Here is a 27,895-nt window from a genome sequence, read left to right as displayed (position 1 = left end):
ATAAATTATTGAGAGGCCCATGTTGAAGCTTTTTTTTAGAAATAAAGTGCGTGTTCTTGTTCTGCAGATGATCTGCTGATTTCAGAAATACATTACACACTTCTGAACATCTAAACCCACTTGAAACCTGTTTGAAAACATAATTTTTCTGATTCCATTGACACTGCGGTGCAGAAATGACACACTTCAGTTTGGGAGAATTTGCTCTGTGGTGGTTAATTGTCCTCCTGAGGCTCTTGAAGGTTAATACCCACAGGAGAATTACATTGCTCAGAGGTTGCTCGCTCATGTCATTGGAGACTTAATTGAGTTCTTTGTACTGTTTTGCTAAAGTAGCAACAGATGTGTCTCCTAAAATTCTGTAGTGGAAATAAAAATAGTCAAGTTATATATATTATTAAATAAAAAAAATTGATATAAAATTAATATGGATAGAATAGCTTGGATCATTTGGTCCTGGAATAATTTCATGAGAAATGTTTGACTTCATATTGAGAAGACTTTTGATTGCAGAATTCTAGTACAATATCTTGAACTCAAATCTGTTATTATTCATCATGCATATGCAAATTCATGCAAATTATTATATTATATTATGCAGTTAGAATGCCCCTAAAATTTAAGAAAATGCCCCTGTATGAGTTTTTGTCTCATATTTATAATGATATTGTTAAGCAATATCACACGAGTAATGAGCACAATATCACATGAGTGCTGCTTTTGCCCCGAATAGCACGAGTGCAAATGTGATATTGATTTTATACAACAGTTCAATAAATAAGAAGTTAATATTGTGTTATATTTTAGATTAGATTGAGACTTTGCCCAATTTTGCCAACGAAAATATTACCTGTGAAGCCAGAGCAGAACTGTTGTGCATCTCCGAGCAACAAACAGCAGTGCTTTGTTTCTGAATGAATCCGTGTTTTGAGTGACTCAATTCGGTAAATCAATGATTCTATTGTCCATTCATAAAGAGAGCCAATTTATCCCTGAATGAATCAGCCATTTGAACAAATTGAATGAATGAATGAATCATTTAAGACATTTACCGCCACCTACTGCAGTTTTAGTTTCTTATTTGAAGTATCATTTCATTAAAAAAAAAAAAAAAACATTAGGGGCCAGATTTACTAACAGCTTGCACCAGCGCAAACCCTCTTTTGGCATTAAAAAACTACTGTCGGGATTTACTAAAGACATGCAGTGAAAAATTAGCGCTGAAAAGGCACGGCTGACCTTATTGCATATGCATTTTTAGGAGTTTCCCTTTCAGACGCAAAATACATATGTCAGATTACAAGTAACAAGTTGCGCCTGTGTCGACCCGCACCTGATGAGAGCATCAGGTCTGCTTATTTGCGTCCCAACGCTAATTTGCGCTGCTCTTGTTAGATTTCGTTGACTGCGTCTGTGTTCTTTAATTTGCACGTCAGCAGTAGATCGCGCGCAAAACTTGCCACTCCCATCGGCGCATTTGTGGAACTGCGCTTTCACGCTAATTTGCCCCATTTAGTAAATCTGGCCCTAAAGGTATAGTTCACCCAAAATTGAAAATTCTGTCATCATTTACCCACCCTCATGGCCGCTGAAGCCTAAATGTTTATGTGAAATAAATTCTATGTTGAATCAAATAAAATATTTTTTTCTAAAGCTACTTTTTGTAAGGCCCATTTGATGCTTTTTTCATTTAACGCAATAATGACTTTAAATGATCTTTTGGGGGTAATTTCTGAGCCATAGATTAATTAATTGCCACATTGTGTACTTGACAGCTCCAATTATATTATATTATATTATATTATATTATATTATACCTATAATTCCTTGGGAGAAATTAAAAATAGTCGCAAAAGAGACCGTTATTAACATAAAGTGAGAGTATAATCCATACAATTAATATGGATAGCATTGCTTGGATCATTTGGTTTTGGAATAATTTGATGAGAGCTGTTTGATTCATATTGAGAAGACTTTTGATTGCAGACTTCTTGTACAATATCTTGAGCACAAATCTGAGTTTTTGACATTATTGAGAGATCTCAATCTTATTCTCATAAGAAAACCTGAAAAGCTGTAGACATAATTTAAAGTCTCCATTTGCAGTTAATCTCATTGCTCTCTAGGAGAAACTATCGAGACAAAATGGATTTCCTTTGTAATTTTTCCTGCAGCAGTCACCTTTTCATAATACGCAGCCACTTTTGGCTCCAGTTTTGCTGATTTTTTTCTCAGTGTAGCAACCTACTGCTTTGTAGTCTTGCTGTGTTTTTTTCTGTTGCTAAAAATAGCTCACAGCACTGTGCGTACCCGAGAGAGAGAGAGAGAGTGAGAGAAGTGATCTGTCTGCGGAACAAAAGGAAATCCTCGGAGTGATGTCACTCACAAACACCTCCCGGTGAAGGGAGGCAGTCTGAGCAGGGGGGAGCGAAAGACACAGAGGACAGATGCGCAGCGAGTGATGGGGGATGATGGGAAGAGGTGAACGCTAGCCCGCTCTCTTTAATGACTCGCTTCTGCTCGACTTGGCCAGAGCTCCGGGGAGAGTTGTAATGGAGAACAGCGTTCAGCCTAGAAACAAATACACGCGACTTCTTTAGGACGGCCTCTTGGTATGCAGGAATTGTTCTTTAATCGTACATCGAAATTTGTGCTTGTGCGCGTGTGTTTGGCCATGTGGAAGTGTTCAGTGTGGCGGTACATGTGACATTGCATGTGTCTCCGGTGGGCTGTTCCTTGAGCGGTGGAGGGTTCTGCAGCAGTTGGGGAGGGTGAGAGATCCAGAAACCAGACTCAACACACACACTCACAGGCATCAGCTCACCATTACAGAAGCAGCGGTGCAGTTGAGAGCGGATCGCTGGTGAGTGCACTGCACACACACACGGCATATGCATGAACACCGTATCCCGATGAGTGTGTCTAACGGTGTCGCTTGACATCTGGAATGGAAACTTGTCTTTAGATTTTGGATGAGCTCTTTGTGAGCCATCAACACTGACATTGTGTGCTTTGGTTTCTGAGCATGTAAGAGGAAAGGCAGGACGCTGCATCTTGAGGTACACGTGAGCGAGGCAAACCAGCAGCAAGTGCTTTTTGTCGCCTGTTCTCAAGAGCAAGATTCCATTATCCTCAGTTGGCACCGGCTAGAGCTTTTAAGGGGCTGCGCACAAATGGATTTGTCATTTTGTATTTATGCTTCCAAGTTTTAATGGCGCAGTCTGATGCATGTCTAATCGTGAGCTGGTACAGAATTGCGAAAGACTTAGAACAGCTTCAGTGCAGCATTAAAATGAGTGAATGTCATTTTCCGTGTGTTTCCATGTGGGTACTTGATGCAAAATGTGTCCATGGACTTTTTTTTTTTTTTTTTTTAAATAAGATTTTAGATTAATACTTGCATGAATGTACTGTATAAGGGAAGGTCTAGGTCCTGGTCACCATTTTTTCCACAAGTTTTTCTCCACTTTTAATCACCTTTTTGCCTTCAGTTTGTTTTAAATGGTCTCGCTAGTGTGACCATTTATTTATTTATTTTAGTTTTAATTATTTTAATTAAGTATCTTCCACGCAGTTTCTATAATTGCTCATGTAGTCTCTATTAATTATTCAATGTAGTCTTTATAATTATTATGATACATGCCTAATAATTATAAATGCAAAATAGTGTTTAAAAAAGTTCTAGATTTGTCAAACTGCAGGACGTTTAGCTGTTTTAAAAGGACGAAACACAATACTGTGTCCGTATCATTTTTACAGGTCTTTTGTAAACAGTTCAATCAGTGTGAGACGCGGTGTGGTCGTGTTTTTATCCGTGATGTTCTACATTGTCCTGACTAATGTCACTCATTTAATGATGAAGTCAGGTGGGGCACACCAGATCAATGTAGGAACAATGATAATTAAATCTACATGATAAAACCAGATTGATATTGGAAATATTATTATAAAATGACTTTGTTGATACGGCCCTAATGATCTTCCGCAAGAAAAATGGGTCTGACATGCCTGAGATTAAAGTCCATAAATAGACTGAGCTAGATCTAATGAAATAATAATCAATTTTGTCCAGAGGGAATCCGCTGGCTCAATAATGTGCAATAATGTAGACTTAAAGAGGTACGTATAGAGGGAGTGCTTTAATTAAAAGCAGTATCTCTTTCTTGTAGTACGGAAACACTGTGTACGGGTGCAAACTGACAGATGATGGAGATGATGGATTCTGTATTGGGTGTACTTAACCTTGATGAAGCAGGCGCTTTTAATGTTCAACAGGGGTTAGACAGCTAAATATTAAGCCATTTTCTGTTATGCTCACCACGGCTACATTTATTTGAAAATACAGCAAAACTGTAATATTGTGAAATGTTATTACAATTTAAAATAAGTGGTTTTTTATTATTATTTTATTTTAATATATTCCTGTGATGGTAAAGCTGAATTTTCAGCATCATTACTCCAGTTTTCAGTGTCGCATGATCCTACAGAAATCATTCTAATATGCTGATTTGGTGCTTTTCAATTATTAATAATAGTTCTCATTATTATCAATGTTGAAAATAGTTTATCTGCTTAATATTTTTGTGGAAACCATGATTTTGATGAATAGAAAGTTCAGAAGCACAGCATTTATTAGGGATGCACTGAAATTTTAGCTACCGGAAAATTTAGGCCGAAACAGCTATTTTCGGTTTTGGGCTGAAATGGTTTTGAAGGGCCGTAATTAATGTCCAAAACAGATATTTAATTAGCGCTTCTCCAATGGCACGTTTTGAACGTGGATAAGCCACAACAGGTAAACACATCAGCTGTGTGGACACTAGCTCTGGATTGACAATATCATTTCTCTGTTTTAATCGGTATTGATATGGTTTCTTAAATTTCAAAATCTTTTAGTCTATGCTGTTTTCTGCTGATGCGTGAAAAAACTGCACTAAACATTTGTAGCACACCTGCCATCAAATAATCGCAAAAAGCTTTGTGCTTTACTTTTAATATGAAGCAAATTTCAACTTTAAAATTCTGTCAATTTTATTATGAAATTCAAACAATAAATTTCATTTTGGTGCCCTTTAATACACCGTGACAGATCACTGTAGCCTCAGTTTAAGCCTAATGTACCTACAGTAACCCGGCTGTCATATTATTTAAATTATTTATTTAGGTTGCCTGACAAAAAAAATAAAAATAAATAAATAAATAAATAGTAATAATATTGATTCTGTCATGACAACTCTTTATGGTAATAGAGATTGACATGGTAATGGATTTGGCAATGTTAATGTATTTGGTCTTGGCGGAATAGATCTGCTACGCTGCTGCTGCTGCAGAACAAGTACAGAGACTTGATGCTGCCAATACATCCACAGACATTGCTGTAAGCATGTAAGACATGCTGCTGCTGCACATGTAACATACATGAATTAACCCCCGTAGCAGATCTATACAGGTGGTGCTGGGGAAGGAGAGGGTTCTGAAAGCGCGCTGCAGACTGCTATCAGCAAACAAGCCAAATATCTGAATGTTTGAGCAGCAAGTTCATTGGCCGCTGATGCAACAGCAACCAATCAACTGTGCTGTTTAGATAATGATGTGATCACTACCAAATAAGTTAAAGACCCATTAGCCTGCATCGTCAGAGTTTCAAGACAGAACTAGGTAATAATGCTTGCTTCATTATTTTAGGACTAGGTTTGTGGTGTTGCAATTCTTTTTATAGCACTAACACCAAGAACAATTAACTGACATTGATATCTCACTGAATCTGAGGTGCTTTCCAAACTGTTTCCATCAAATCCAGTGGTGTTTTCTCACAGACCTTTAATAAAGGTTTAATCTGTTGACTCTAGAATGTTCTATCAGTGTCATTGATTAGGTCGGACTCATTCTGGCACTAAATAAAGCTCCATTTGTCTCACACGGATGCTCTCTTCGAACTCTCTCCATCTCTGCTGCGGTGACTGCCCTTTCCTGAGTATTGAACTAGAACGGTTTCACTTTCCCCAGACAACAATCAGCCCCCTCAGTCAATGGGGACTGTCTCATTGGTCTGAGAGCTATGAGATTTGAGTGATTCCTTACATCCTAGTGCACCGCACACTGCTGCTCTTTCAAGTACCACTTCTTTGACCAGTTTCTTATACCCCTTTCTACCAAAATGGAGCTGGTTCTCAATTTGGTGGTCAATTTTGTGGAAAACATGGACATAAACTATGATGGAAACACATTTACCGAATAAATTCCTCGATGCGCATCAAAAAAGTCACGTCACTTTTCGATGGGACAGTATAACTGGACTAACCAGTGGACTGATCTCGTTGCACAACATCTGAACTGCTATTTTGGTCATTCTGAAATTCCTGAGCAAAGTCTGTCAAAGTGGTTCTGTATAATTACCTCCCAGAACTGTCTTACACGACTGCATTCCCAAACAACAAGCATCCACCTCCGAAAGCAAGATAACATGACTGTGTTTATTGCGTTTCGTCAAGCAATTTATTTGACTATACGAAAATTATTATATGAAGTGACTTCGCCTATTGCAGAAACTTCCATTTTTCTAAGTGATATTTAGCACAAGTTTATCAGGAAGTGATGATTTTATTCTCTTCAACTCATTGGATGGAAATGCAGATTTATTCGCAAATGTTTTATGCGTAATTCCAATTTTGCCCAGAAATTAAATTTGCAACTTTGGAATGAAAACATACCTATTGAGATACTAGTATAGTTTTTATTAATATTTAGATTTTTTTATATATATATTTTCTATTTTCATTTAAATTTTAGATAAAATTTCAAGTAATTAAAATGTTTTTATTTTTTCATGGTTATCGTTTTAGTTAACTATAATAACGCTGAACTGTGGCAGTTAACATTAAATTTTTTCCCAACAAAACTGTTGTTTGGGTACATTTCAGAGTGCCAGCTACTGTTATGTGTAGCTTTTACCCACAATGAATGACAATGAAGCGTTATTTAATTGCTTTTTACAAACAATGCAGTTCTGCTAAACCAAAAAAATTCTAAGAAAAATTGTTGCCTGACTAGGCGACCGTTGTAACCCATGTGAAGCCAATTCATATGGCCCAGAACTGATTTCAGATTGGGAACCTGCAATGGCACCCTATCATTGTAAAAGAGACTTTAATGAAATCCTTTCCTAGTTCGTCTAAACTCCATTTGAATGTAATCAAGAACTCCAGTGGTGGAGCACAAGAGAAATCACTCAGTGAAGTTGCCGCGTCCTCAGCGCGAGCGGTTGAAGAGGCTTTTAGAGTAAGTGGCTGGCAGGGATGTGCTGGGAGTTGCCCGTGTTTGATTGTGTAAGGGAGGAAGATGAATGCTAATGTGATTACTGCATCACGGCCGGGCATGAAAATTGATAGGTATGTTTTTTTGGCAAGAAAAATTAATCAGATATCTCTATATGTAATGAAATAATACGCTTGGAAAATTCCAACAGCTCTTTCCGCAGTTGACAGCGCAGCCTGGACAGTGTGACTTCTTTATTTGTTTTTGTAGAAGATACGCAGCCTCTCATGCTTGTGGTTTAGATCTGCAGTATCTATGGTGAACATATAAATAAACATGAAGCTGTGCGTTGCTACGCCGCAGCTCTCGGACTGAACTGCCCTTCACAGATTCGTGCTGCGCTGCTAAACATGCCTCACAGACCACTTGTCATTTACAAACTAGTAAAGGACAACTGGAGCCTTACATAGCAGCTGCACAGTGCACTGGCACAGGGTGGTATTTACGAAGGAGGCTTCCGAGATTCCAATGTCTTCCTGTAGAAGAGGCTCCTCAGATGACTGGACAGCTGCCAGAGACACTCTACGCTTCAAATGACCTTATCTGGTTGGACAAAAGAGTCACCTTAAAGGAGGTTGTTTCATGAAATGCTGAAGGTTGATAGAAATACAACTGCAAAGCTTTTCTAATTTAGCATTTATGCAACATGTGTTTCAATTAGTATTTTGGGTTCAGTACAAGTTAACCTTTACAGACAGCATTTATGGTGAAATGTTGACACTTATTATTTTTTTAATGTAAAATACATTAAAGATGCACTTCATGCATTCAATGTTTTTAACTCTTTTAATAAAAAATAATTTTGATATTTTTGGGGGTGGCATACAGTCAAAAACGTCAGTGTCATACAACTGTACTAATATTATAATGAAGAAAGAAGCTTAATTGAAAGGAAGTCATGTAGTGCAACCAGCATCCAGAAACATAAAAGCACGAAAACATATAAAGCAGGAAATAATATCATACAGAAGACCCCTGCAGACTCTCATGGCTGTGTTTGAAGTTGAGTAAGTCTCCTAAATTATCAAATAATTTGAGCTTTTTATGACATGGAAAGTTTAGTTCTGGTTTTAACGTCCACAAAACCTTAATCTTGAATGATGTTTATACATTTATATATATTGTTAAAATGTGTTTATCACATTTAAATAAATAATAATAAAAATGTGTTATTTTTACATGATGGTTAGACCACATGACATAGTATGTCATGATAAGTCATTAATTTTTTAAACGTTTAAATGGATTTTCAAAATTATATAAAACTAATATGAATGCAAAGAATCTAATGAATAGATTTTGTAGGACTTTGGCATTTGCGTTTTCAAATATACGTTTTTCTGATTACAACAGAAAATAATTTACACGTACACTGTATTGCATGTATAATGGAAGTATAATAAAATAAACATTTAAACAGCAATTTAATTTTTTTTTTATAAAACGGTCCTGTCCTTGATTCTCATTGGTCAATAGCTGTGTTTTATTCACAATAAAACACGGCTATGACCGCTTCACCCAACGGTTCTGTGTATCACTACACAAAACACTTAGCAACGTAAACTGTTTGTTCTCAATTGATATTGTTCATTGAAGCTTACTGTATTATGTAGAAGAGTACTGTGAGAAAGAGATCGAGTGAGCGAGTATATTACCTGCATTTAGATTTAGCATTTTCCTTCAGGTCAGTCCTATGTTCAAATACAAAATCTGTTTAAATGTCAGATGTATTATCTTGTCATTTTAACAGTTAAGGGGTTTTCCCGTGCTAGTCAAAGCATTTGTCAATTGTCAGTTGTCTTGTTCCATGTTCACAACAGTGCAGTCTTTTCAATGTAAAAGTCTTCGCTACTGACTGACACACTCATAAAGACAGTCTTTGCCGCCATCTAATGGCGTAATAATGTAACTTCTGTTGCTGTTCACGGTCAGGGACTATTTTTTCCGGCGGAAGGAAGGCTTTTAGTAAGAGTTTACTTCATGAAAGTTGCATTGTTACATATTTTTGGCTTCAATATTTGTATTTTGTGGTAACCGTTTTATAAAAGCAATAAGGTACTCGAGGCTAGTGCTTTATCGTGAAAAAATCACGGAAATAACAATGAATAGACAAAGGTAAACACTAAAATCTAATACATAGAAATAAAAAAATCCACAGTGAAATTAAATTTAAAAACTTTAAATGCACAATGTTTCAAAAGTATAGCCATTTTTCAGAAAGAAAGAAAAAGAAAGAAAGAAAGAAAAATGTAAATTCTGTCATTATTTACACACCCTCATGTCATTCCAAACAGAAATGCGATTGTCCCTCCAGATCACTGGCTCCATAGACTGTAAGTGCATTAGTGTAACTACGGCGTGATGAGTTGAAATTACTGGTAATCAACATTATTATGCCACAAATGCTGTTGAAAGAATTGTATTGAACCGGTATATTCTTTTAATGACACTGCTAATACCTTACGACTTTATGACTTTATTGTCAAATGGTAAAGGAAGTCATGCTGAAGTAGAGACTGAAGCCATTAATGAGTTTGTGGAGTTTAGAAGGGGGTGGGGGGGGGGGGTACAACCCTGAAAGCACAATGAGTTGGGGAGGGTTGAAACACTCAGATGCACTAGCACTGAAAAAACACAGCAAGAAATAACAAGCCGTGGATGGAGCTATCTTCACCCGCCGTCCAAATGGCAAACATAATGAGCTACAACATTGACATCCACATAATTCTGTTGCGTTTGTAATTCTCTCTCAGCACCTCTGCTGCTGTTAGTGGATATCTTCAGTGCATTCCCCTGTAATCCACTCATGCGGCAGCTACAGTGAGTGCGTTTTCTCATAGGGAGATTGTATTCGGTTGTGTAACACAGATAGCGTTGTTTGGTTGGTAACCACACCTCTGAAAACTGCAGTAACCACCAGATAGGCAAAACCTAATTAGAGACAATTCATTCCCCACCATGCCAGATGGTAATGGCTGATTTTCCAAAAATGAGTGCGGCAACTTATGGTTAAGTCTTTTATAAAAAGAACAGATGGGTTTTATCTATCGCATCCATGTGAGCTCATTTTTGCAGCCAGGAATACGAGGTTCATTTGCGGCTCTTTATAATTAGTGAGAACACTGACACTTGCGCTAAGGGAGGATCTGTGATGCCAGCTCATTGTGGATGCAGAGATTAGAAACAAGTAGACATTAGAACAATGTTTTAATACAACAATTTCGGTCGAGCAGAACACAAGCAAGATCTCAAGTTTCTCCCAGACAACAATGAAACTCAAGAAGAGCAAATGTAAACTGGAAAAGGTCTGTAGTAATGTGACGTGTGTAATTTTTACTACTCAAAAATGTCTCAAACTGTGCTCAGATTTGTTCAGACTACAAAGTGTGCAATCAAAAGTCAAAGCTCTCAATGTGAACTCAAATTTTGCAAATCATCTCAGCTGTCCACATTCATTTTATAGTTCCATATTCTTACTGTAAAAAAAAAAGAACAAAAATGGTCTCATTTGTCTGTTTTAATTAATTCTCAGTAACTTTAGGATAACATTCTGAGACAGACTTGATACTTAAAGGGTTAGTTCATACAAAAATTAAAATTCTGTCATCAGTTACCAAATCCATAAGACTTTCGTTCATCTATGAAACACATATGAAGATAAATTTAATGAAACCTGATGGATTTCTGTCCCTCCATTGAAAGTCCATTACACCAAAACTTTCACATATAAATATTGATCAATGCACATACATACTGTAGAGCACATCAAATATGTTAAACGAAAGCTCAACTGTAGTTGCGTGATGTGAGAAAAAAACCTTATTGGTTCACGCACATCAGGCAAGCACATTTGAACTTCCACTTACCAAATATGATCTGCTCTATGCATGTGCATTGATCAATGTTTATATGTGAATAAAAACCTACATTAAATCTGTTATCATATAAAGCGATCGTGTCTCTTCAGAAGACTCATCAGAAACCACTTGATTCATATGGATTACTTTCACAATGTCTTAAAGGGAACCTAAGTCTTTGGTGTCCCCAGAATGGGTCTATGAAGTTTCAGCTCAAAATACCCCACAGATCATTTATTATAGTTTGTCAAATTTGCCCCTTTTTGGGTGTGAGCAGAAACACGCTGTTTTTGTGTGTGTCCCTTTAAATGCAAATTAGCTGCTGCTCCCGGCCCTCTTTCCACAAGAGGGCGGAGCTTTAACAACCCGCGCTTCGGTTGCTCAACAACAACGAAGCTGGAGAATCTCACGCAGCCAAAATGTCAGTAACGGTGTTCAGCCTTGCATTGATCAAACTGGAGTCGGACACTGATGGAGAGATTCAGGAAGAAGTTACAACTTTTAGAATGCATCTGGACGTTTCTGAATGGTTAGTAGATAAATTTATGTAGTTGCTGTGGAGTTGATTCAACTCATCGACTAGCATGTACCGTCATGTTCATCTTTTGTGCAAATCCAGCATTGAATTGACCCTCGTTTGTGAAGCAGTCCGGCGTAAAATGACGACATGGCAGCCACACTCTACTACAACAACTCTAACTCTTCTCTAAAGCAGCCCAACATGGCCTCGCCCCCTTTGTTGCGTGTTCCCGGGGGCCGGGTTTATGTAAATTTTAGGGTTAGTGATGTCATATAAACATATATCAACGAAAGTCATATGGGTTTCAAACTAAATGAGGGTAAGTAAATAATGACAGAATTGTCATTTTTGAGTGAAATAACCCTTTTACTGAGAACCTAGTCTCTTGAACTATGAAAAGGCAACCTCTGAGGAATTCCCACTTTTATCCTAAATTAATTGGCCACTAAATGTCATATTTTGTAACATTTATAAAATACTGCAAATCTAAAAAGAATGGTTTAAACCCAGTGTTTTTAAACTCAGAGTGGCCAACATGAGAAAATGATGTATGTTGGAATCAGCGGTGTTGTTTCGGTGCAGGTGGTAAGCTGTAATTCCCCGAGGACTGTATCACCTGCTTCACCACGCGCGTCGCAGCGAAAACTGTTGTCGGGTTGCCGCGCGCCTCCGCAGTAGCACCACCGGTGCGTGGAGATGTTAAGGGTGCCTTTATCAATAAATTATAGTGGTATTAAAAGTGCAGAGTTTGACCCGTGTGGAGGCTGCCCCTGTTATGAAACAGGCTTTTAGCATTTTCTCGGGCACTCCGCCTGTCAGCCCAAATCTCGCTCAAGCATCCGAGAGGAAAAGACCTGAGGGGAGGAGGTGGCTGTTAAAGAGGAGAAGAGGAGGAGGCAAGGGGTGGGGGGGGGCTTGTCCCAAGCTTCGTCTTAAAGAGCGGAAGGGGGGGAACTCATTGTCAGTCGCAGTCAGTCAGGCAGGAGGGTGAGACACTCCGCTCTCATCTCCCCAGATCTCTGTCTCCCTGTAGGTAATTACACCGTTCCGAAGGCTTATCCTGTGTGCCGAGAACAGGAAAGAAATGGAGGACTGGATCAGCTCACTGAAATCGGTTCAGTCCAGAGAGCATTACGAGGTAAGTGCACAGTTTGAGTTGAGTTGCATCTTGAACTATCCAATCGTTCTGCATGTTTGTTGTTTTTCAAACATACTTCTTCTGAATTAGAAGCTGAAAATGCATGCGCTTCTCCCCCTAACTGTTTTCAATCAGGACATGTGTATTTCTGGTGTTAAATCCAGCTTTTAAACCCATTGCTTTCGAATTTCCTCTTCTTGATGTTAATAAGATGCATAAGAAACAATTAGTTAATAAGATGAATAAGAAACAATGATGTTATGCATTTAAAATAGTTCTAGAAGGAGGGAATGTTGCTCTATATGTTTGCTGTTTCTAATTCACTGACTCTGAAAAGATAATTGCGCATGTGTGCATGTGGCGGCTTTTAACATCTGAAACAGTATGTCGCATGCCAGTAAATGAAAGTGCGGACTGCAGCATTGAGTGTTGGCTGTATGCTCACTTTGATATGAGATGAAAATGGTTATGTAAGACTCTCAGCCCCCGTGTTCTGCAATACCACACCCAGAACTCCAGTTGCTCCACTGGCACCCCCAACTGTGGGCACAGTCGGCCTCTTAAATCACTGTCCTGTTGCATCTGGGTGCTGCTGGTAGATGTCCGCCAATGTAACGGGGGAAAATTGGTTGCCAGGGAGAGCCGTGGTGTGGTGTTGCACGCAGGAGGGTTGCGTCTCGTACACTTGAGGCTAATATACATGTGCCAGTCCGTGTGTTGCATGTGTGTGTGAGCTGAAAAACGTAGTTCTTTGTTTTAGGGGCTCTGAAAAAGTCTTATCCTGGCGCTGCCAATTTGTCTTAACTTCTCCTTTGCTAGACGGCACAGTTTAATGTGGAACATTTCTCAGGGATGCACAACTGGTATGCCTGCTCCCACGCTCGCCCTACCTTCTGTAACGTCTGTCGGGACAGCCTCTCAGGGGTCACTTCTCATGGCCTCTCCTGTGAAGGTAGGTGTTTGCCCATTTCTCTCTCTCTTCTCAAATCCGTATGTCGGATAATCCTTCTTCAATTATGAAGCTGCTTCTCTCAGCGCGCTGTCCTTCCCCAAAGGTGTCATATTTTCATCAGAGCTGCTCAGGGGTGGTCAGGGATGGTTCAGGGTTACATTAGAGTCGGTTACACTGGTCAGAACTACTTAGTGCAGAAGCACAGCTAATTGAGGAGGAGAAAAGATTGCAATAATAAATCAATACACTGACGCCGGGAATCTGTCTTTTGTTTGTTTAGAATTTGCATTTCAAGGAGAGAAAGTGTTTGCTTCTTATATTAAAATGCACTACTGCTGAGGAGCTTCCACATCAATCAGAGAAAAACTCTTGTTGTTTCTCTTGTTTGAGATTAGAGGTATAAAACATTCCCGAACACTCCACCTGTCTGCCGCAGGACCATTTAAAGTCAACTTCAAACACCAATCACAGCCTATTGTACTTCAGTAATCTGACATATTTTTGAGTAAAAAGTATATTCATCAATACAAATGGACTTCTAGAATGGGCTTGGACTTTATCCATCTGAAATTCAGATTTGGATCATAAAAAGGGGAAATGAAGCCGGGTGATTGGAGAGGAATGACTTAAAAGTAACAGGGTAGTCAGGGTTTGCCTAGTTAACTTCAGCAGTTAGCTCCTACTGGTGATGCCATAACTATGGTTTATGTGGTCAAAAAGCATGTTTTTCGACTGATGGCAATTTAAAAATAGCTGTGTATTGTGATGGGAAAAAAATTATACTATAAATTGTGAAAAATATTCATTATTATATTATATTATATTAAGGGCTTTTATCATTAACTAAAATAAACGTTAACTGACATAAAATAAAATAAAAATAAATAAACTTATTTAATTTCAGCTAGTTGCCAAGGCAACATTTTTTATTTTCATTTAGATTAAGTTAAAGTACTTGTAATGTTCTGCGTCAGGATGAAGAAGATAGACGAAGTTAAATACACAGTGATGATGAACCAAATAGAGACAGGTGTGCTAATAAATCAAATTATGAATAACCATGGTAGCAAACAGGAACATAGGAACACAGGAAACAAAGATGAGCAAACTAAAAGTCCTTGAAAATGAAACTAATACAAACTAAACTGAATGTAATTGTGACAGTGCTAAAATAACTAAAACTAAATGAACTAAACTACTTAATAATAAAAAATAAAAAATAGACATAAATGACAAAAACATTTGATTGATTGATTGATTGATTGATTTTCCCTATCTGCCATGAGGAGTTCTAATATAGAGTGATCAGTCATATCTAATTTATGGCTCAGGTGATTGGCTTAAAATCTGATATAATACAAATTGCTATTTTAAGACAAAAAGACCATTTTTTGAACCAATAATATATCATATGAACCAATAAATATTGCTTTTTTTTTTTCCATATAAAAACTTGATGTTAAAGTTTGTGGCCATTCTTGTTTGAGTTAATTGTCAACTACCTGCAGAAGCACCTCAAAGAACATGCTGGCAGGTTAAAACATTCTCACTAAAAATACCGCATCCAGGATCATGCATTATGCATGCTAATGGTGTGACATCATGTGGAAAGAGAGTGCTAATTACTTTCAGAGATATGCAGATGGTGCTCATTAAACTCGGCTGACTGTCATTGGCTCTCGCATAGCAGGAAGTAAAAATAGTAAGCCTCTCACTCACGCCTCAGTTTTAATGAGAAATTCAAGTGAAACTCACACTGCATTGTGAATAATACAAGCCTCATCATCATAGTCATCCTAATGTTTCCTAATGTTGATTTTCCACCAAAACATCAAGATGCCATTTAGAATGACAATTTTCTTGGGTCACATTGCATTAAGCAAAAGTGGATTTGTGTGGTTGTGCATGTGGTCGCACTCACAGTGGTCTAGAGAGCGATAATTAAGGAGCAGAGCACTTTCCAGTGCTGTTGTCACGCGTTTGCGTTTCCAGCAAGCAGACTCGCTCCTGAGTATTAATTACTGTATGTGTTACTGTGGAAAGATGATCTCATTTCTTTCAACAAACCTCTCATTACTATCTTCAAGCCTGAGAGCCATTTCTGTTCACATGGAAATTGCTTTTATTTTTGCTGCTGTCTGACAATGGCGTTAGAGTGTTTCCATTATTTTTATTATGAAGTAATCATTTTATATAATCAATAAGGCCATGTTAGATTGTAAATATATTCTGCTTTTAAGAAGTTCCTACTTGCAGAAATGTGCATTCAAGTGAGATTGGTTAGAAACAAAGTGCTTGTGTTAAGCAGTTTCATATTTCTTCCTGTCTTTTTGGCTTATTGACAAATAAAGGAAGCTTTTTAGCGTTAATGCATCAAAATAAAGAGCAAAGGATGCTTTAGGTGTGTATTTGATGATTTATGTATTTATTCTTCTCACACTGCTGCAGAGAATAATGGGAAATGTAGTTGCTTCATTAACTGGCTAAATGGGTAGTTTTTTTTTTTTTGCTTCGTCAATGGTATGCAATAATGTATGCATCCATAGTCAACATTCACAATAAAAACTGTGATCATTCCAATATGACTTGAAGCAAAGTCCCTTTAAGATAAGTCATTTCACTCGGCGGGCATCTTTGAAACGCCTCTCGCCATGCAAGTGCAGCTCCTATCTCTTTGAATGGGGAAATGTCAAATTCTCCAAAGCTGTTTGCCAAGCTTTCGATTAAATTTCCGAAATCACCAATGAAATCTGACAACAACTGTCTGATAAATTTTGTTTCTAAATGCTCGAATCATGACAAAAACCTGTATTTTTCAGGCTGGATCGAGCAAATGTGCATGTGCAGTCCTAAGTGTGTGTCTCTATAGGAACCGGAGCTTCTGATGGCTGCTGCAGTGACGCGATGACTTTACCAATCTGCGATTGGCTCTTAATTAGAAGGCGGGACTTATTCCACCATATTGCGTGTTGCACTTTCTCCCTTTCATAATAATATGAGTGTACCGTCTTTCTACATATAAAGTCTTTGCTTGAATGCAGCAAAAATCACGGACGAAGGTGTTCACAAAATAAAGTATCAAGCACGGATCATTACTTAATAATTTCTTAAACAGCTTATTGACTTCCAAAGTGTAATTCATTGGTTCATATTATATTCTTGTAAAATCAACACAAGCTTGTACAATTAAATGTCCAGTCCTTGGTTTCCATGTAAATTTGTGGTGTTATAGCCCAGATCATTTAATTCAAGTCTGAGTCCAGAATAGAAAATGGTTGGTTCTGAGTCAAGAATTAGACCTGAAGAAGTTTGAGACCAGAGGAGGGTTGAGTTCAAATCAAGACCAAGATCTGAAGAGGGTCAAGACCGGGTCAAGTCTGAGTCAAGCCTAAGACCAGAAAAGGGTAGAGTCTGATTCAAGACCAGAAGAGGGTTAAGTCCAAGTCTAGCAGAGGGCCAAGTCTGAATCAAGACAGAGTCCAAATGTTCCTGAGTCCATGAGAAGACCAAAACCATGGTCTCGACTTCAGTCTCAAGTACTACAAACACAATCATGGAGGCCGAACATAGTACTGAACATTAACTTTGAAGCAGGATTACAAACAGTTTACTAGTCAGCAGGTCAGCAGCATATGATTTGGTGTGCTGGTGTCCCAAAAAGGCTTGACCAGCTTTCCCAGCAAGTTCTGGCCAGCATGGGAATTTATGCACGTTTACGCCTGTCTTTTCAGCAGGGTTCTCCAAGTTGAGAGATTTGAAGTTTAGAACGATCATTGCTGCTTGTATTTCACTTCGATTTCCTACAGCAGCCAATCAATAAAGATTGATGTGAGACATGGGTCCCAACAAAAGAGGCAAACTCAATATTTCTCACTCCCTAATTTGACAGAGACATCCTGTCCATTAGCAGCGCATCGTAAACAGTCTTACGTTCACTCAGCATTACTGAATTGTCTGTAAATGGTTTGCTAACAGCCCTGAAAATGACATTAGAGTGAATTATTGGAGATTTGTTTTCAGAGCCATGTGAAATGGTCTGAGCGTAGACCAGCTCTGATTACAAGATGAGTGCAGAGCCCAAGCGAGATGAAGCGTTCTCTGATTAGTGTTATGAATCTCTGAAGAGGACGGGTGCGCTCTTGTCTCGTCTCGATAGATTTGTCTTCTCATTTATTATTGAGAGACGGCATTGCAGAAAGTGGAAATTCCCAGCATCGGACATACCATGAATGTTCGGCTTCCTTTCCCATAAACAGCCCTGTTCAGCACATATCCACTCCAGTGCTGGAATACTCTAGGGAGGAAACACTTTCTGTAGTGACTCTGTGGCGTCCCGGCTGGCAGGGCTCGGCTGGGCTAAATGCATCTCTGCTCTGGCGTGATTAGCCGTGTCACCACAAATCTGTGTAATCCTACAGGACATTAGAAGTCCCGGCAGCATATGGAGGCGTAATGCACTCAGACACTGAGATGGGCTGATTTAACTGGATTTGAGGCTTTTTCAGGATCTGAATCTTGGACTGTGGGCGCCAGTCAGCCCTGCTTGTACAGAACAATCCAGACCCTGAATGTACAGGACATCTGCACTGATTGCGGCATCTGTGTCGAGAAACAGCTGAGTGTACATTTTAAGTCCGTAGGAATGAAGGTGGCCACGATAATGTGCTGAAGCGTACATGGAAGAGGAAGCCAGCCAGCCAATCAATCAGCCACTTAATTCTCCTTCTGGAAACGACCAGATGAACATTGCTAACTTGATTAGATCTGCAATGCAATTTAATAGAGGAAATCAACAAAGAACTGTCAGCCATTAGCTTATTGGACCTCACCCACACCGCTGGTGAGGACAGTACAGCGGCAGTGGAGTTTAGAGGTTGGGTTAGCTGAAAGTTTCCAAAATTTTAAAGAAATCGATGCATAATTCAAAATGCTTTCTGACATGACAGATAACAAAATAAGACAGCCAGTCTATTGTGTTTCCCTATTTTAGAAAGATTGTCACAGTAAACAATGCTATTAGAGATAGAGATTAGAAGTGTAGATTTGTAGATTGTTTTGTCATGTTATAGACCTAAAGAAAACAATAATGTCATTGAAAAAGATGTTATTGCCAGTGCTGCACAAATAATATAACTGGCTTACTTAGTGTATTTAACTGACGCTTTTACATTTCACTTTGAAACCAAATCTTCTGCCATCATCTTGTCAGTCAGCTCGCCTCACTTTCGTCACATGAAAAAATGAAATCTGACTCCTGCTGCTGATCTGTGCTGCGACTATTGTTCGGCTCATGCTGAATTGAGCATCTGAAATGCATCATCATGCATACATAGTGTACAGGCTATGAATTAGGCTTGCTGCGGGAGTTGGTGTTACCAGTGTTACACAGTGTTCGACCATAAACCGATTACATTACTTGCCCACTGCGGCACCCCGCCCATTGTTAAAATACGTGAAAATACGTTAAAATTTGTTTTTAGTATTTGGTTTTTTAAATACTTCTTCAATGTTCTCCTCAGTTGAGCATTGTATATTGTGCAGTTTCATTTTAGCTTGATTTAGGAAGCGTTTTCCAGCCGTCTTTTATCACCTCATATTTCTTCAGCTAAAATGAAAATACCTGATTGTCATATAAGCATCTCAAGGTCACTTATAACCAGTTTGCACATTACTCTCTTGTAGTGTGTAAATTCAAGGCCCACAAAAGATGCGCAGTCAGGGCCACCAACAACTGCAAATGGACAACGTTGGCCTCTATCGGGAAGGACATCATTGAGGATGAGGATGGGGTGAGTCGTGGAAAGCCTGTGGTTCACTGAGCTAATGCATGACATTTGAGTGAACAGCAAAAAGTCTGCTCTGGTGTACATTTTATAACATTCTATTCCTATAGATTGCAATGCCACACCAGTGGCTGGAAGGTAACCTGCCCGTCAGTGCCAAGTGTGCCGTTTGCGACAAAACATGTGGCAGCGTGCTGCGCTTGCAGGACTGGCGTTGTTTGTGGTGCAAAGCCATGGTAAGAACTACATATCCCAGAATGCCTTATAACTACTTCAGAGAGCTTGTGAATTCTAAAAGCCATCTTTGCTTGGACAGGTGCACACAGCGTGCATGGATCTCTACCCCCGCAAATGTCCCCTCGGCCAGTGCAAAGTGTCCATCATCCCCCCTACCGCCCTCAACAGCATTGACTCAGACGGTAAGACTTTACTCTTCACAAGAGTGAGTTCAAGAGGGTTCATTCTAGTCAGAGTTTATAAACATAAATATTGATAAATAATCATTTATTAATTTAAATAATATTATTTATACAATAGATATACTTTGAATGAGATTAAAATGATCACATTATTTATTCATTTTTTCATTTTTTTAAAAAATGTATTTATTATTATTATTATTTTGGTTCACTTTTTGGAGGTTATAATCTTAGTAAAATAAGTTAAATTATTTTTTGGACTGGGGTGATAGTTTTGAGTCATTAATTTTTCAATATGTTTTCATAGTACATAAAAACCTTTTGTTTCATAAGGTCAAGGTCACCAAGAATGGATGATTGCCTGATTGCGTGCTTATGCATGATCCCACTCTGGATCTAGTGTATGATTATGTATCAGGGTGTGTGTGTGTGTGTGTGGTCCTGGTAAACCCTACATTGTAGGGACGAAATGTCCCCACAAAGATGGCAATATCCGAAATCCTTGACCTTGTGGGGAAATTTTTTGGTCCACATGAGGGAAAACAGCTTAAATAATACTAAGTGATGTTTTTTGTAAATGTAAATATGCAGAAAGTTTTCTGTGATGGGTAGGGTTAGGGTTAGGGGATAGAATATACAGTTTGTACAGTATAAAAATCGTTATGTCTATAGAATGTCCCCATAAAACATGAAAACCCAGCGTGTGCGTGTGAGTGTGAAGTGGTGGGAGGAGCTCAGGTGGAGTGCTGCTATAGATGGAGCTCATTAGATTTGCTAATTCCCAGGCTGCATGAAGAGCAATATCTTTTTCATTACACCTCTGACCGCTTTTGATTTGATCACACATATAGGATGTGTTTTCTCCTTTCCTGAGAGACACTCTGTTCCTTTATTTTCCTTTCCCATCTCTATGGCATGTGTCAGGGCGGTATGGAAAGTCACTTTCCCTCAGAGCATCTCGTACCGACGCATGTAAACATAACCGCCTCTGGTGGACCATGTGCTTGGAAAATTCAAGATGAGAGCAAACAAAAGCACTCTGCCATACCCGGCTCTCTCTTTCTCTATCCCTTTCTGCATTATTAACCTGCTGCTGAGGATTCATACCTTACCTGTTTGCTCAGTCAGCCTGTGTCGGAGCATATGCCACTGATTTCCAGGAAATTGCACATTGCCTTTTATTGACAGCTGTATGAATGCTATTTAGAGCCACTTCATGCTCAATATCTTGAAGGTTAAAAATAGCTAAATGACTGTGTCCAAAAGCTGATAAATTCTGCTTTCTCAGGTTGTATGGGTAGAAACATGTGAATTCAGTGTTTGTGCAACATCCTGTCTATTGAGATGCCTTCTTCTGGTTGATTTTTAAAGAAATCATAGTGCATGCAATATTCTTTGCATGCAATATTGTGCCATCAACAAAACAGCTTTAATGGCTCCTCTACCAAAATAAAACTATATGTTTGTTTTATTATACAGGGACTGCTTTTTTTTTTTCCTGTTGATGAACCATTAAACATTGACAGCCAATCAGAATCAACTTCGACTATAAAGAGCTCAATCATTTAAAGCTTCAGACGACATAACTTAAGCACATACTGTATAATAAACAGAACGTTATCATAGAATGGTGTGGACGATAATATAGTTACCACTAGGGTTGTCACCAAATTTTCAGTTGTCGGTACCAATACCAATACTCTGTACCAATTTCAGTACCAAAACAAAACACAATAACATGCTAATTAAACAGTATTTGAATAGTTTAATCAATAATATTTTAATAATAAAATGAAAATTCAGTATAAAATATATTTAAAAAGCAATACCATTCTGTATACTTCTGTATAAAAATTCAGAAATATAATTTTTAAATAACAAACCTGAGCTTTTATGTTACATTTAGATTATGTACATTAAAGTAACTGTACATTAAATTCAACAGGGAGATAAAAACATTTTAATTCGATTGTACTTTTTCTTTAGTCCAAACTTTGTGTTCATGTTTATTTTAAATGACTTATTAAAGCTACTAGAGTTATTCAGCAAAGAATAGAAATGTTTTTCTGACTGACTGATATTACGGTAGTGCTAGCCATTCATCTTTTATTTTCTAACACATGAATTTCGGATATATAGGTAATCAAAAAGCCTCTGGTATGTAAACTTAGTAAACCCTTATCATGTCCTCCCATTTATTTTACCCCAGTAAAACTTATTAAATGGTTAATAAGGACACTTGAATGAATGTTATCTGTGCACATGCTAACTGTTAAGTATTCAAACTAAAATATGCTACAATACAATAATGCAACCCCTAAGATACCTGTAAATTTAAACTCACCTGCTGAAACTCCTTAAATAAATTCAGCGCTGTGTCTGAAATTAAACACTTCTCTACTATATAGTATGCGAAAAACACTACGCCAACAGTGTTGTATGTCTGAATTCATAGTATTTGAAACAGTAATCGAAAAAAGGCCCGGATAACCTACTGCTTCCGACCAGATTCTGAAGTGCGCATTCAATGGACACTTTACTATCCCATGAGGCCACTGGAGAGGATTTATGAATGGAGGTGAAGCGACGCAACTGAAACTAGTAGGTCACGTGATAATGACGACATGGCAGATGTAGTACGTCCATACTACACACATTCATACTATATAGAACGTACTCTTTTAACGGTCGCAAAGTAAGTTAAAATTCAAATGTAGTACCTATTTAGACAGTACGCGATTTTGGACGTACCATTGGTGTCTGTCTTTAAGGTGCTTTAATAAGTTTGATTTATTTCCTCCTTTCGTCAGAAAAATGAAGTATTTCCATATGTGGCTCTTTGCTGGTTGACCCGGTACTCAGTACTACCGCTACTTCAGAAACTCTTGTATCATTTACTTTTTTTCTTCTTTTTTTTTAAGTACTGACTTGGTACCGAAGTACTGGTACTTTTGACATCACTAGTTATTGCTATAGTTATCGTACTTGGTGTGAACAGGCTTGTCATATAAGTCATTGGGCAGCTTGGTTTCAGACACACCCATTGATTCATTGATTTTATAATTTCTTGGGTCAAGAAAAAGTCAGAGTTTGCAATATATTTCCTCTTCCCCTACCACGAAATGCGCTTAAATAAGCAGTAAGGACACTAAATATCACACATGTGCACTGCAATAAGTTGACAGAAACAGGTTAATGTCTTTACATGCTGGGCAAAATTGCGGTAAGGGGCAAAAATCTAGCTGTGTCAATTGGTTTATGTTTAAGCCATTTAAGACCTTACTCTGGAAAATTTTCCAAAAGGAAAATGGGTTAATGCATTTACATGACCACATGCATTGTCTGCTCATTAAGCATAATCGTGTTGTAACGTGCGTGTAAATCAAGTACCGGTACTTTTGACAACACTAGTTATCACTAAAGTTATCGTTCTTGGTGTGAACAAGTTGTTGGACAGCTTGGTTTCAGACACAGGCATTGATTCTGCGATGGTGGTTTCAGGACTTCCGTTTGGCCATGTGTGAAGTCAAATCTTATGAGTACTGAGGGCATCCACTATTGATCAGAACCTCAAAGCTCCTCTGTCTTTAATTGGCAGAGCACATATCGGATATAGAGATTAGTTGGGGCCAGACAGAAATGTAATGAAAATCAATGGCTGTGAAGTTTCGGCTGATATATTTTTGGATCGCTTTGTGGTTCCTGTTAATTGGATGTTTAAAATAGAAGAAGAAAATGGTGGTAGGATGTAAGACTGTTAAGCTGCTAAAGAAGTAGAGAGGGATACAGAAAGCATAAGGATGTGATGGGAAAGTAGGAGAGTCCGTCACGTGTAAGGAATCCCCCGCCTCAGTGCTAGGTGGCGAGGAGAACTGCATCTTAATTCGCTCAGGGCTGCCTTTGGCACGTGCTTGAGCTTCGTGACTCAATTTGCCTCAGCCTGCCTCCAGGAGAGAGAGAGCGAGGGAAAAGAGAGGTGGGGCTTCTGTTAGACTCAGAGGGGTCTACTGACAGACGTCCACCCACGCGTCAGTGTCCGCTCGCAGCCACATGGAGAATACGCAAACCTACGCTTGAGGGCAACTGTCAGCTTTACTAACACTCATGCATGCTTAGATCCGTGTACGCAAACACAATGCAACACACACTGATGCATACAGGTACACAGAAGTGAATGCACTGTGCATGCATGTGCACATGCAAACAATTCCTCACACACACAGTCGCACTGGAGGGACAGGAATGTGAAAATCTAAATGATGCATATGGTGAATCTCATAAACACAGCGGGTTATTGCTCACAGCTACTGGCATGTTCAGAGACTGTTTACTGCACATGCTGCATGCATGCACGTGATCACACCGACTGCGAGCATGTTTGGTGACAGCCCGGCTCTAATGAAGACAAAGAAATCAAAGTGCTGGATTATTTACACGCTATACATCATTTTCAGCGAAAACATACTAGACTGATGGTTTGCTTTTTCTTGTGCTGCAGCACAAAACACTTCCCACTTCTTTCTCTGTGATTCATCCTTGTCCAGGCATGAAGAAAACTGTTCCTAAGCAACATGGAGTCAACAAAAATCTCAGTGTTAACTTTTTTTAGCATGCAAGTTCTGGCATTTAGTTCCTGTAGTTTAATTGGTAAGCATGGCATTATTAAAGATTGCCAGGGAACACAGAACGACATTTCTTCTGAATGATCTGCTCTCCATCATCGTTCTTCAAGAAATTGTGCAACCTGAGCAGCGTTTATGTTGTAAAACTGTTTATGATCGTATACATTATACTCTCACAAACAAATGAGCCCGCGTCCAAAGTGCAATTTTTCAAAATAGTGCAGCAGTTTTAGTTATAATATCCAAGCAGTGCTGTTGGAGTTTGTGGTTTAAGCTCATTTAAGCTCTGGTCCAACATGAACAACTCAAACACGCAAAGACTCAGTGTCTCAGTTATTTCAGTGTTGGGTGTTAGCATGTTGCAAAGCTAATAATGCAATACACACTAAGCATAAAAATTCTTGTTGTAATTTTACAATAGGTGAAATCAATAATGATGCACCAAAATTATTGTTTTTTACCAAAACACAGAAACTGAAATTAAAGTCTTCATTTAGCCAAAAACCAAAAATGTACTCGCGTATCGAGCATAAGCAACACAACCTCAGCGTCCGAGTGCTTGCCTCATTGTAACCCTTATTTTTCCAATTATATTCATCTGACCTTTTCCAATTTGTTAATATTTCAATTTTCAACAGCATTTTTCAGAAATCGCTTAGGCCTACTGCACCTTTAAGTGTTACAGCACACATCATCTTGCAGTAGTGAACGCGCCAATATGCACATTTCATACGGATTACATAATCGGAGAATATTTGTTTTAGATTTTAATCGGTTCATTTAATAGTAGATATATCAAGCTTTCCATAGATATATTTCTCGTGTCTGTGAGGCAAGTATATGCAGAGTTTCGGTTCATTTTTGTGACACACTCAAGTTCACTGAGGGCCCTATTTTAACGATCTAAGCACATGGTCTAAAGCACACGGCGCAAGTGCCCTTAGGGCGTGCCCGAATCTACTTTTTCTAGTTTATTAATGGGAAAAATGGTCGGCGCACCAGGCGCATTCTATCTATCTATCTTAGACACTATCTAAAATATTAATAAAGATAACTAGTTATATCATTTTAAAGTTCTAAAGGTTTACTGTCAATCTACGGTGTCTTTTTTACGATATAGATGCTCCAGCAACAGTAATATTGTAATTTGTGTCGGGTGTGCAAATGACAACACGCAAAATCAAAACAGGACTCCATACCTTTATAATGAAATAGCAATCGTGAGATGAATCCAATCCATTGCACTTGGGTAAAATGTCCATGAGTGTCCACTGAAAAACAAACAACAGCACTTTTGTCCACAAAAGCGTTAAATCCATGAAATATTGATACATTGTCCATTGTTTGCATCACATTTCTTCTGAATGATCTGCTCTCCGTCATCGTTCTTCAAGAAATTGTGCAACCTGAGCAGCGTTTATGTTGTAAAACTGTTTATGATCGTATACATTATACTCTCACAAACAAATGAGCCCGCGTCCAAAGTGCAATTTTTCAAAATAGTGCAGCAGTTTTAGTTATAATATCCAAGCAGTGCTGTTGGAGTTTGTGGTGTCTTGAGAGGCATATTCTCCAGCCATTGTCATAGTAAATCTCACGAACAGAACTTTTAACCAATGCCAAGACGATCCAACGACGTGTGTTCTGTTTATTTTCCGCATGTGTGCACATGTACACAGACGCACATCTGTCTCGACCATTAACCACACAGCAAGCCATATTATTTGATAATTGTATGAAATAATTCAGAAAAAAACACAAACACAGCAGAGATGCCAAATCCAGTTCAGCGGCTGGAATTAACTGAGATGATGGCTCACATGGAGCAGCGACAATCTACCTGTCACTCAAGTGGTCACGCCCTTAATTATGCAAAATTTTAAGGCTTAATATAGTTTAAACAGATGAGTTATAAAAAAAAAAAAAATCACCCCCCTCAGAGTTAGCTGTATAGACCAAAACCACAATTTGTACCAAGCTGTAAAGATGTTTTTTTCTGCTGTAAAGTTGGGCATTTTAACATGGGGGTCAATGAAATTCTGCTCTCTTTTGGAGCCTGTCCCTAGCGGCCAGTCGATGAATTGCAGTTTAAGTCACTTCCGTATTGGCTTTAAGAGAAACTGGGGGAGGTTGCCGCTTGGCTGAAACATGCAAAAAACACTTGTGTCTCCCTGGTGCTGCATTGCGCCGTGTATGATAGGGCCCTGAGACTGAGACGGCAGAAAGTGCATCCTGTTTGTTTTCGTTATTTTGGGAAAAAACGTTTTGTTGTTATTGTGAGTTTACAGAAATAAAAGCAAACCCTTTACGGTTTCAAATGTTTGATTATTCTTATCTGTATGACCAAAAATGATGGAGTATTTTAAGTTAAATGCAAGTGATCGCACCAACGCCTCCAGGTCATGCAGTAAGCGCGCTTTCCACACAAACACTTGGATATGCGCAAATAATAGCGCATATTTATCTAGGCTAACATTAGAGCATTAAATTACTTACATGTTGTGATAAGACATATTTGAGATCGATGAATGATGAATGATAGGCGAATGTTTGGATTTCCGTTAATGATCTGTGGAGATATTTTTTTCTGCGACTAACCGACTAATACCAATTTTGGTCGACTAGGCCTTTTCTCGTTGACTAACAATTAGCCTTAATTATTTTTATTGATACTTTTTTTCGAATAATAAATGAATTATGTTTATTTATAATCAACTTTTTGCTCGCTTCATCCACCATCTTGGTTTGTTGCAATGCATTCAGGGATTATTTTCTTTACGAAGGATGATGCTGCCTTAAAATTTGTATATATAATAGAAAATATATATATAGAGAGAGAGTGTTTACCTTTTGAAAAAGCTGTTAGAACTAAAAAATGTATAATCTTTTTCGTTCTTTTCCTGTTACAGGATTCTGGAAGGCCACCTGTCCTCCATCATGCGCTAGTCCACTCCTCGTGTTTGTCAACTCAAAAAGCGGAGACAACCAAGGGGTAAAATTCCTGCGTCGCTTCAAACAGCTGCTCAATCCCGCTCAGGTCTTTGACCTGGTCAACGGTGGACCTCATTTAGGGTAAGACTAGGATGTCAAAGGTCACAGAGAGTGAACTGTTGATCATTGTCTTAGAAGAAAATCAGTGCTTTTGCTTGTTTTTCTGGTGTTTACAAAATGGATAGTTGATGTATGATGTGTCCATGCATTTTTTTTAATCAACATCCAGATTTTAATATTAAAATTATATGAAAGTATTTTTCAGGTCCCATAACCATTTATGTTACATTTTCCTCCAT

General features: G+C 38.4%; 1 protein-coding gene across 11 annotated transcripts in view; it reads left to right on the top strand.

The window, feature by feature from the left end:
- dgkh (diacylglycerol kinase, eta) overlaps positions 1 to 27,895 on the top strand; it is a 97,771-nt gene that overhangs the window by 38,987 nt on the left and 30,889 nt on the right. For 8 of the 11 annotated variants that reach the window (XM_051904798.1, XM_051904795.1, XM_051904799.1 and 5 more), the window contains 6 exons: positions 12,725 to 12,829; positions 13,649 to 13,781; positions 19,464 to 19,570; positions 19,675 to 19,800; positions 19,881 to 19,983; positions 27,515 to 27,677. In XM_051904798.1, coding sequence (XP_051760758.1) covers positions 12,725 to 12,829; positions 13,649 to 13,781; positions 19,464 to 19,570; positions 19,675 to 19,800; positions 19,881 to 19,983; positions 27,515 to 27,677 — 737 coding nt within the window. Of the gene's footprint in view, positions 1 to 2,274; positions 2,864 to 12,706; positions 12,830 to 13,648; positions 13,782 to 19,463; positions 19,571 to 19,674; positions 19,801 to 19,880; positions 19,984 to 27,514; positions 27,678 to 27,895 lie in introns of those variants that run through there. The other 3 variants (XM_051904800.1, XM_051904801.1, XM_051904803.1) reach the window with 3 other exon arrangements.

The sequence above is a fragment of the Ctenopharyngodon idella genome, chromosome 9 (assembly GCF_019924925.1).
Source record: "Ctenopharyngodon idella isolate HZGC_01 chromosome 9, HZGC01, whole genome shotgun sequence".
Taxonomy (NCBI): Eukaryota; Metazoa; Chordata; class Actinopteri; order Cypriniformes; family Xenocyprididae; genus Ctenopharyngodon; species Ctenopharyngodon idella.
Note: the sequence above shows the minus strand (reverse complement) of the source record. Positions and strands in the feature narration are given on the sequence as shown.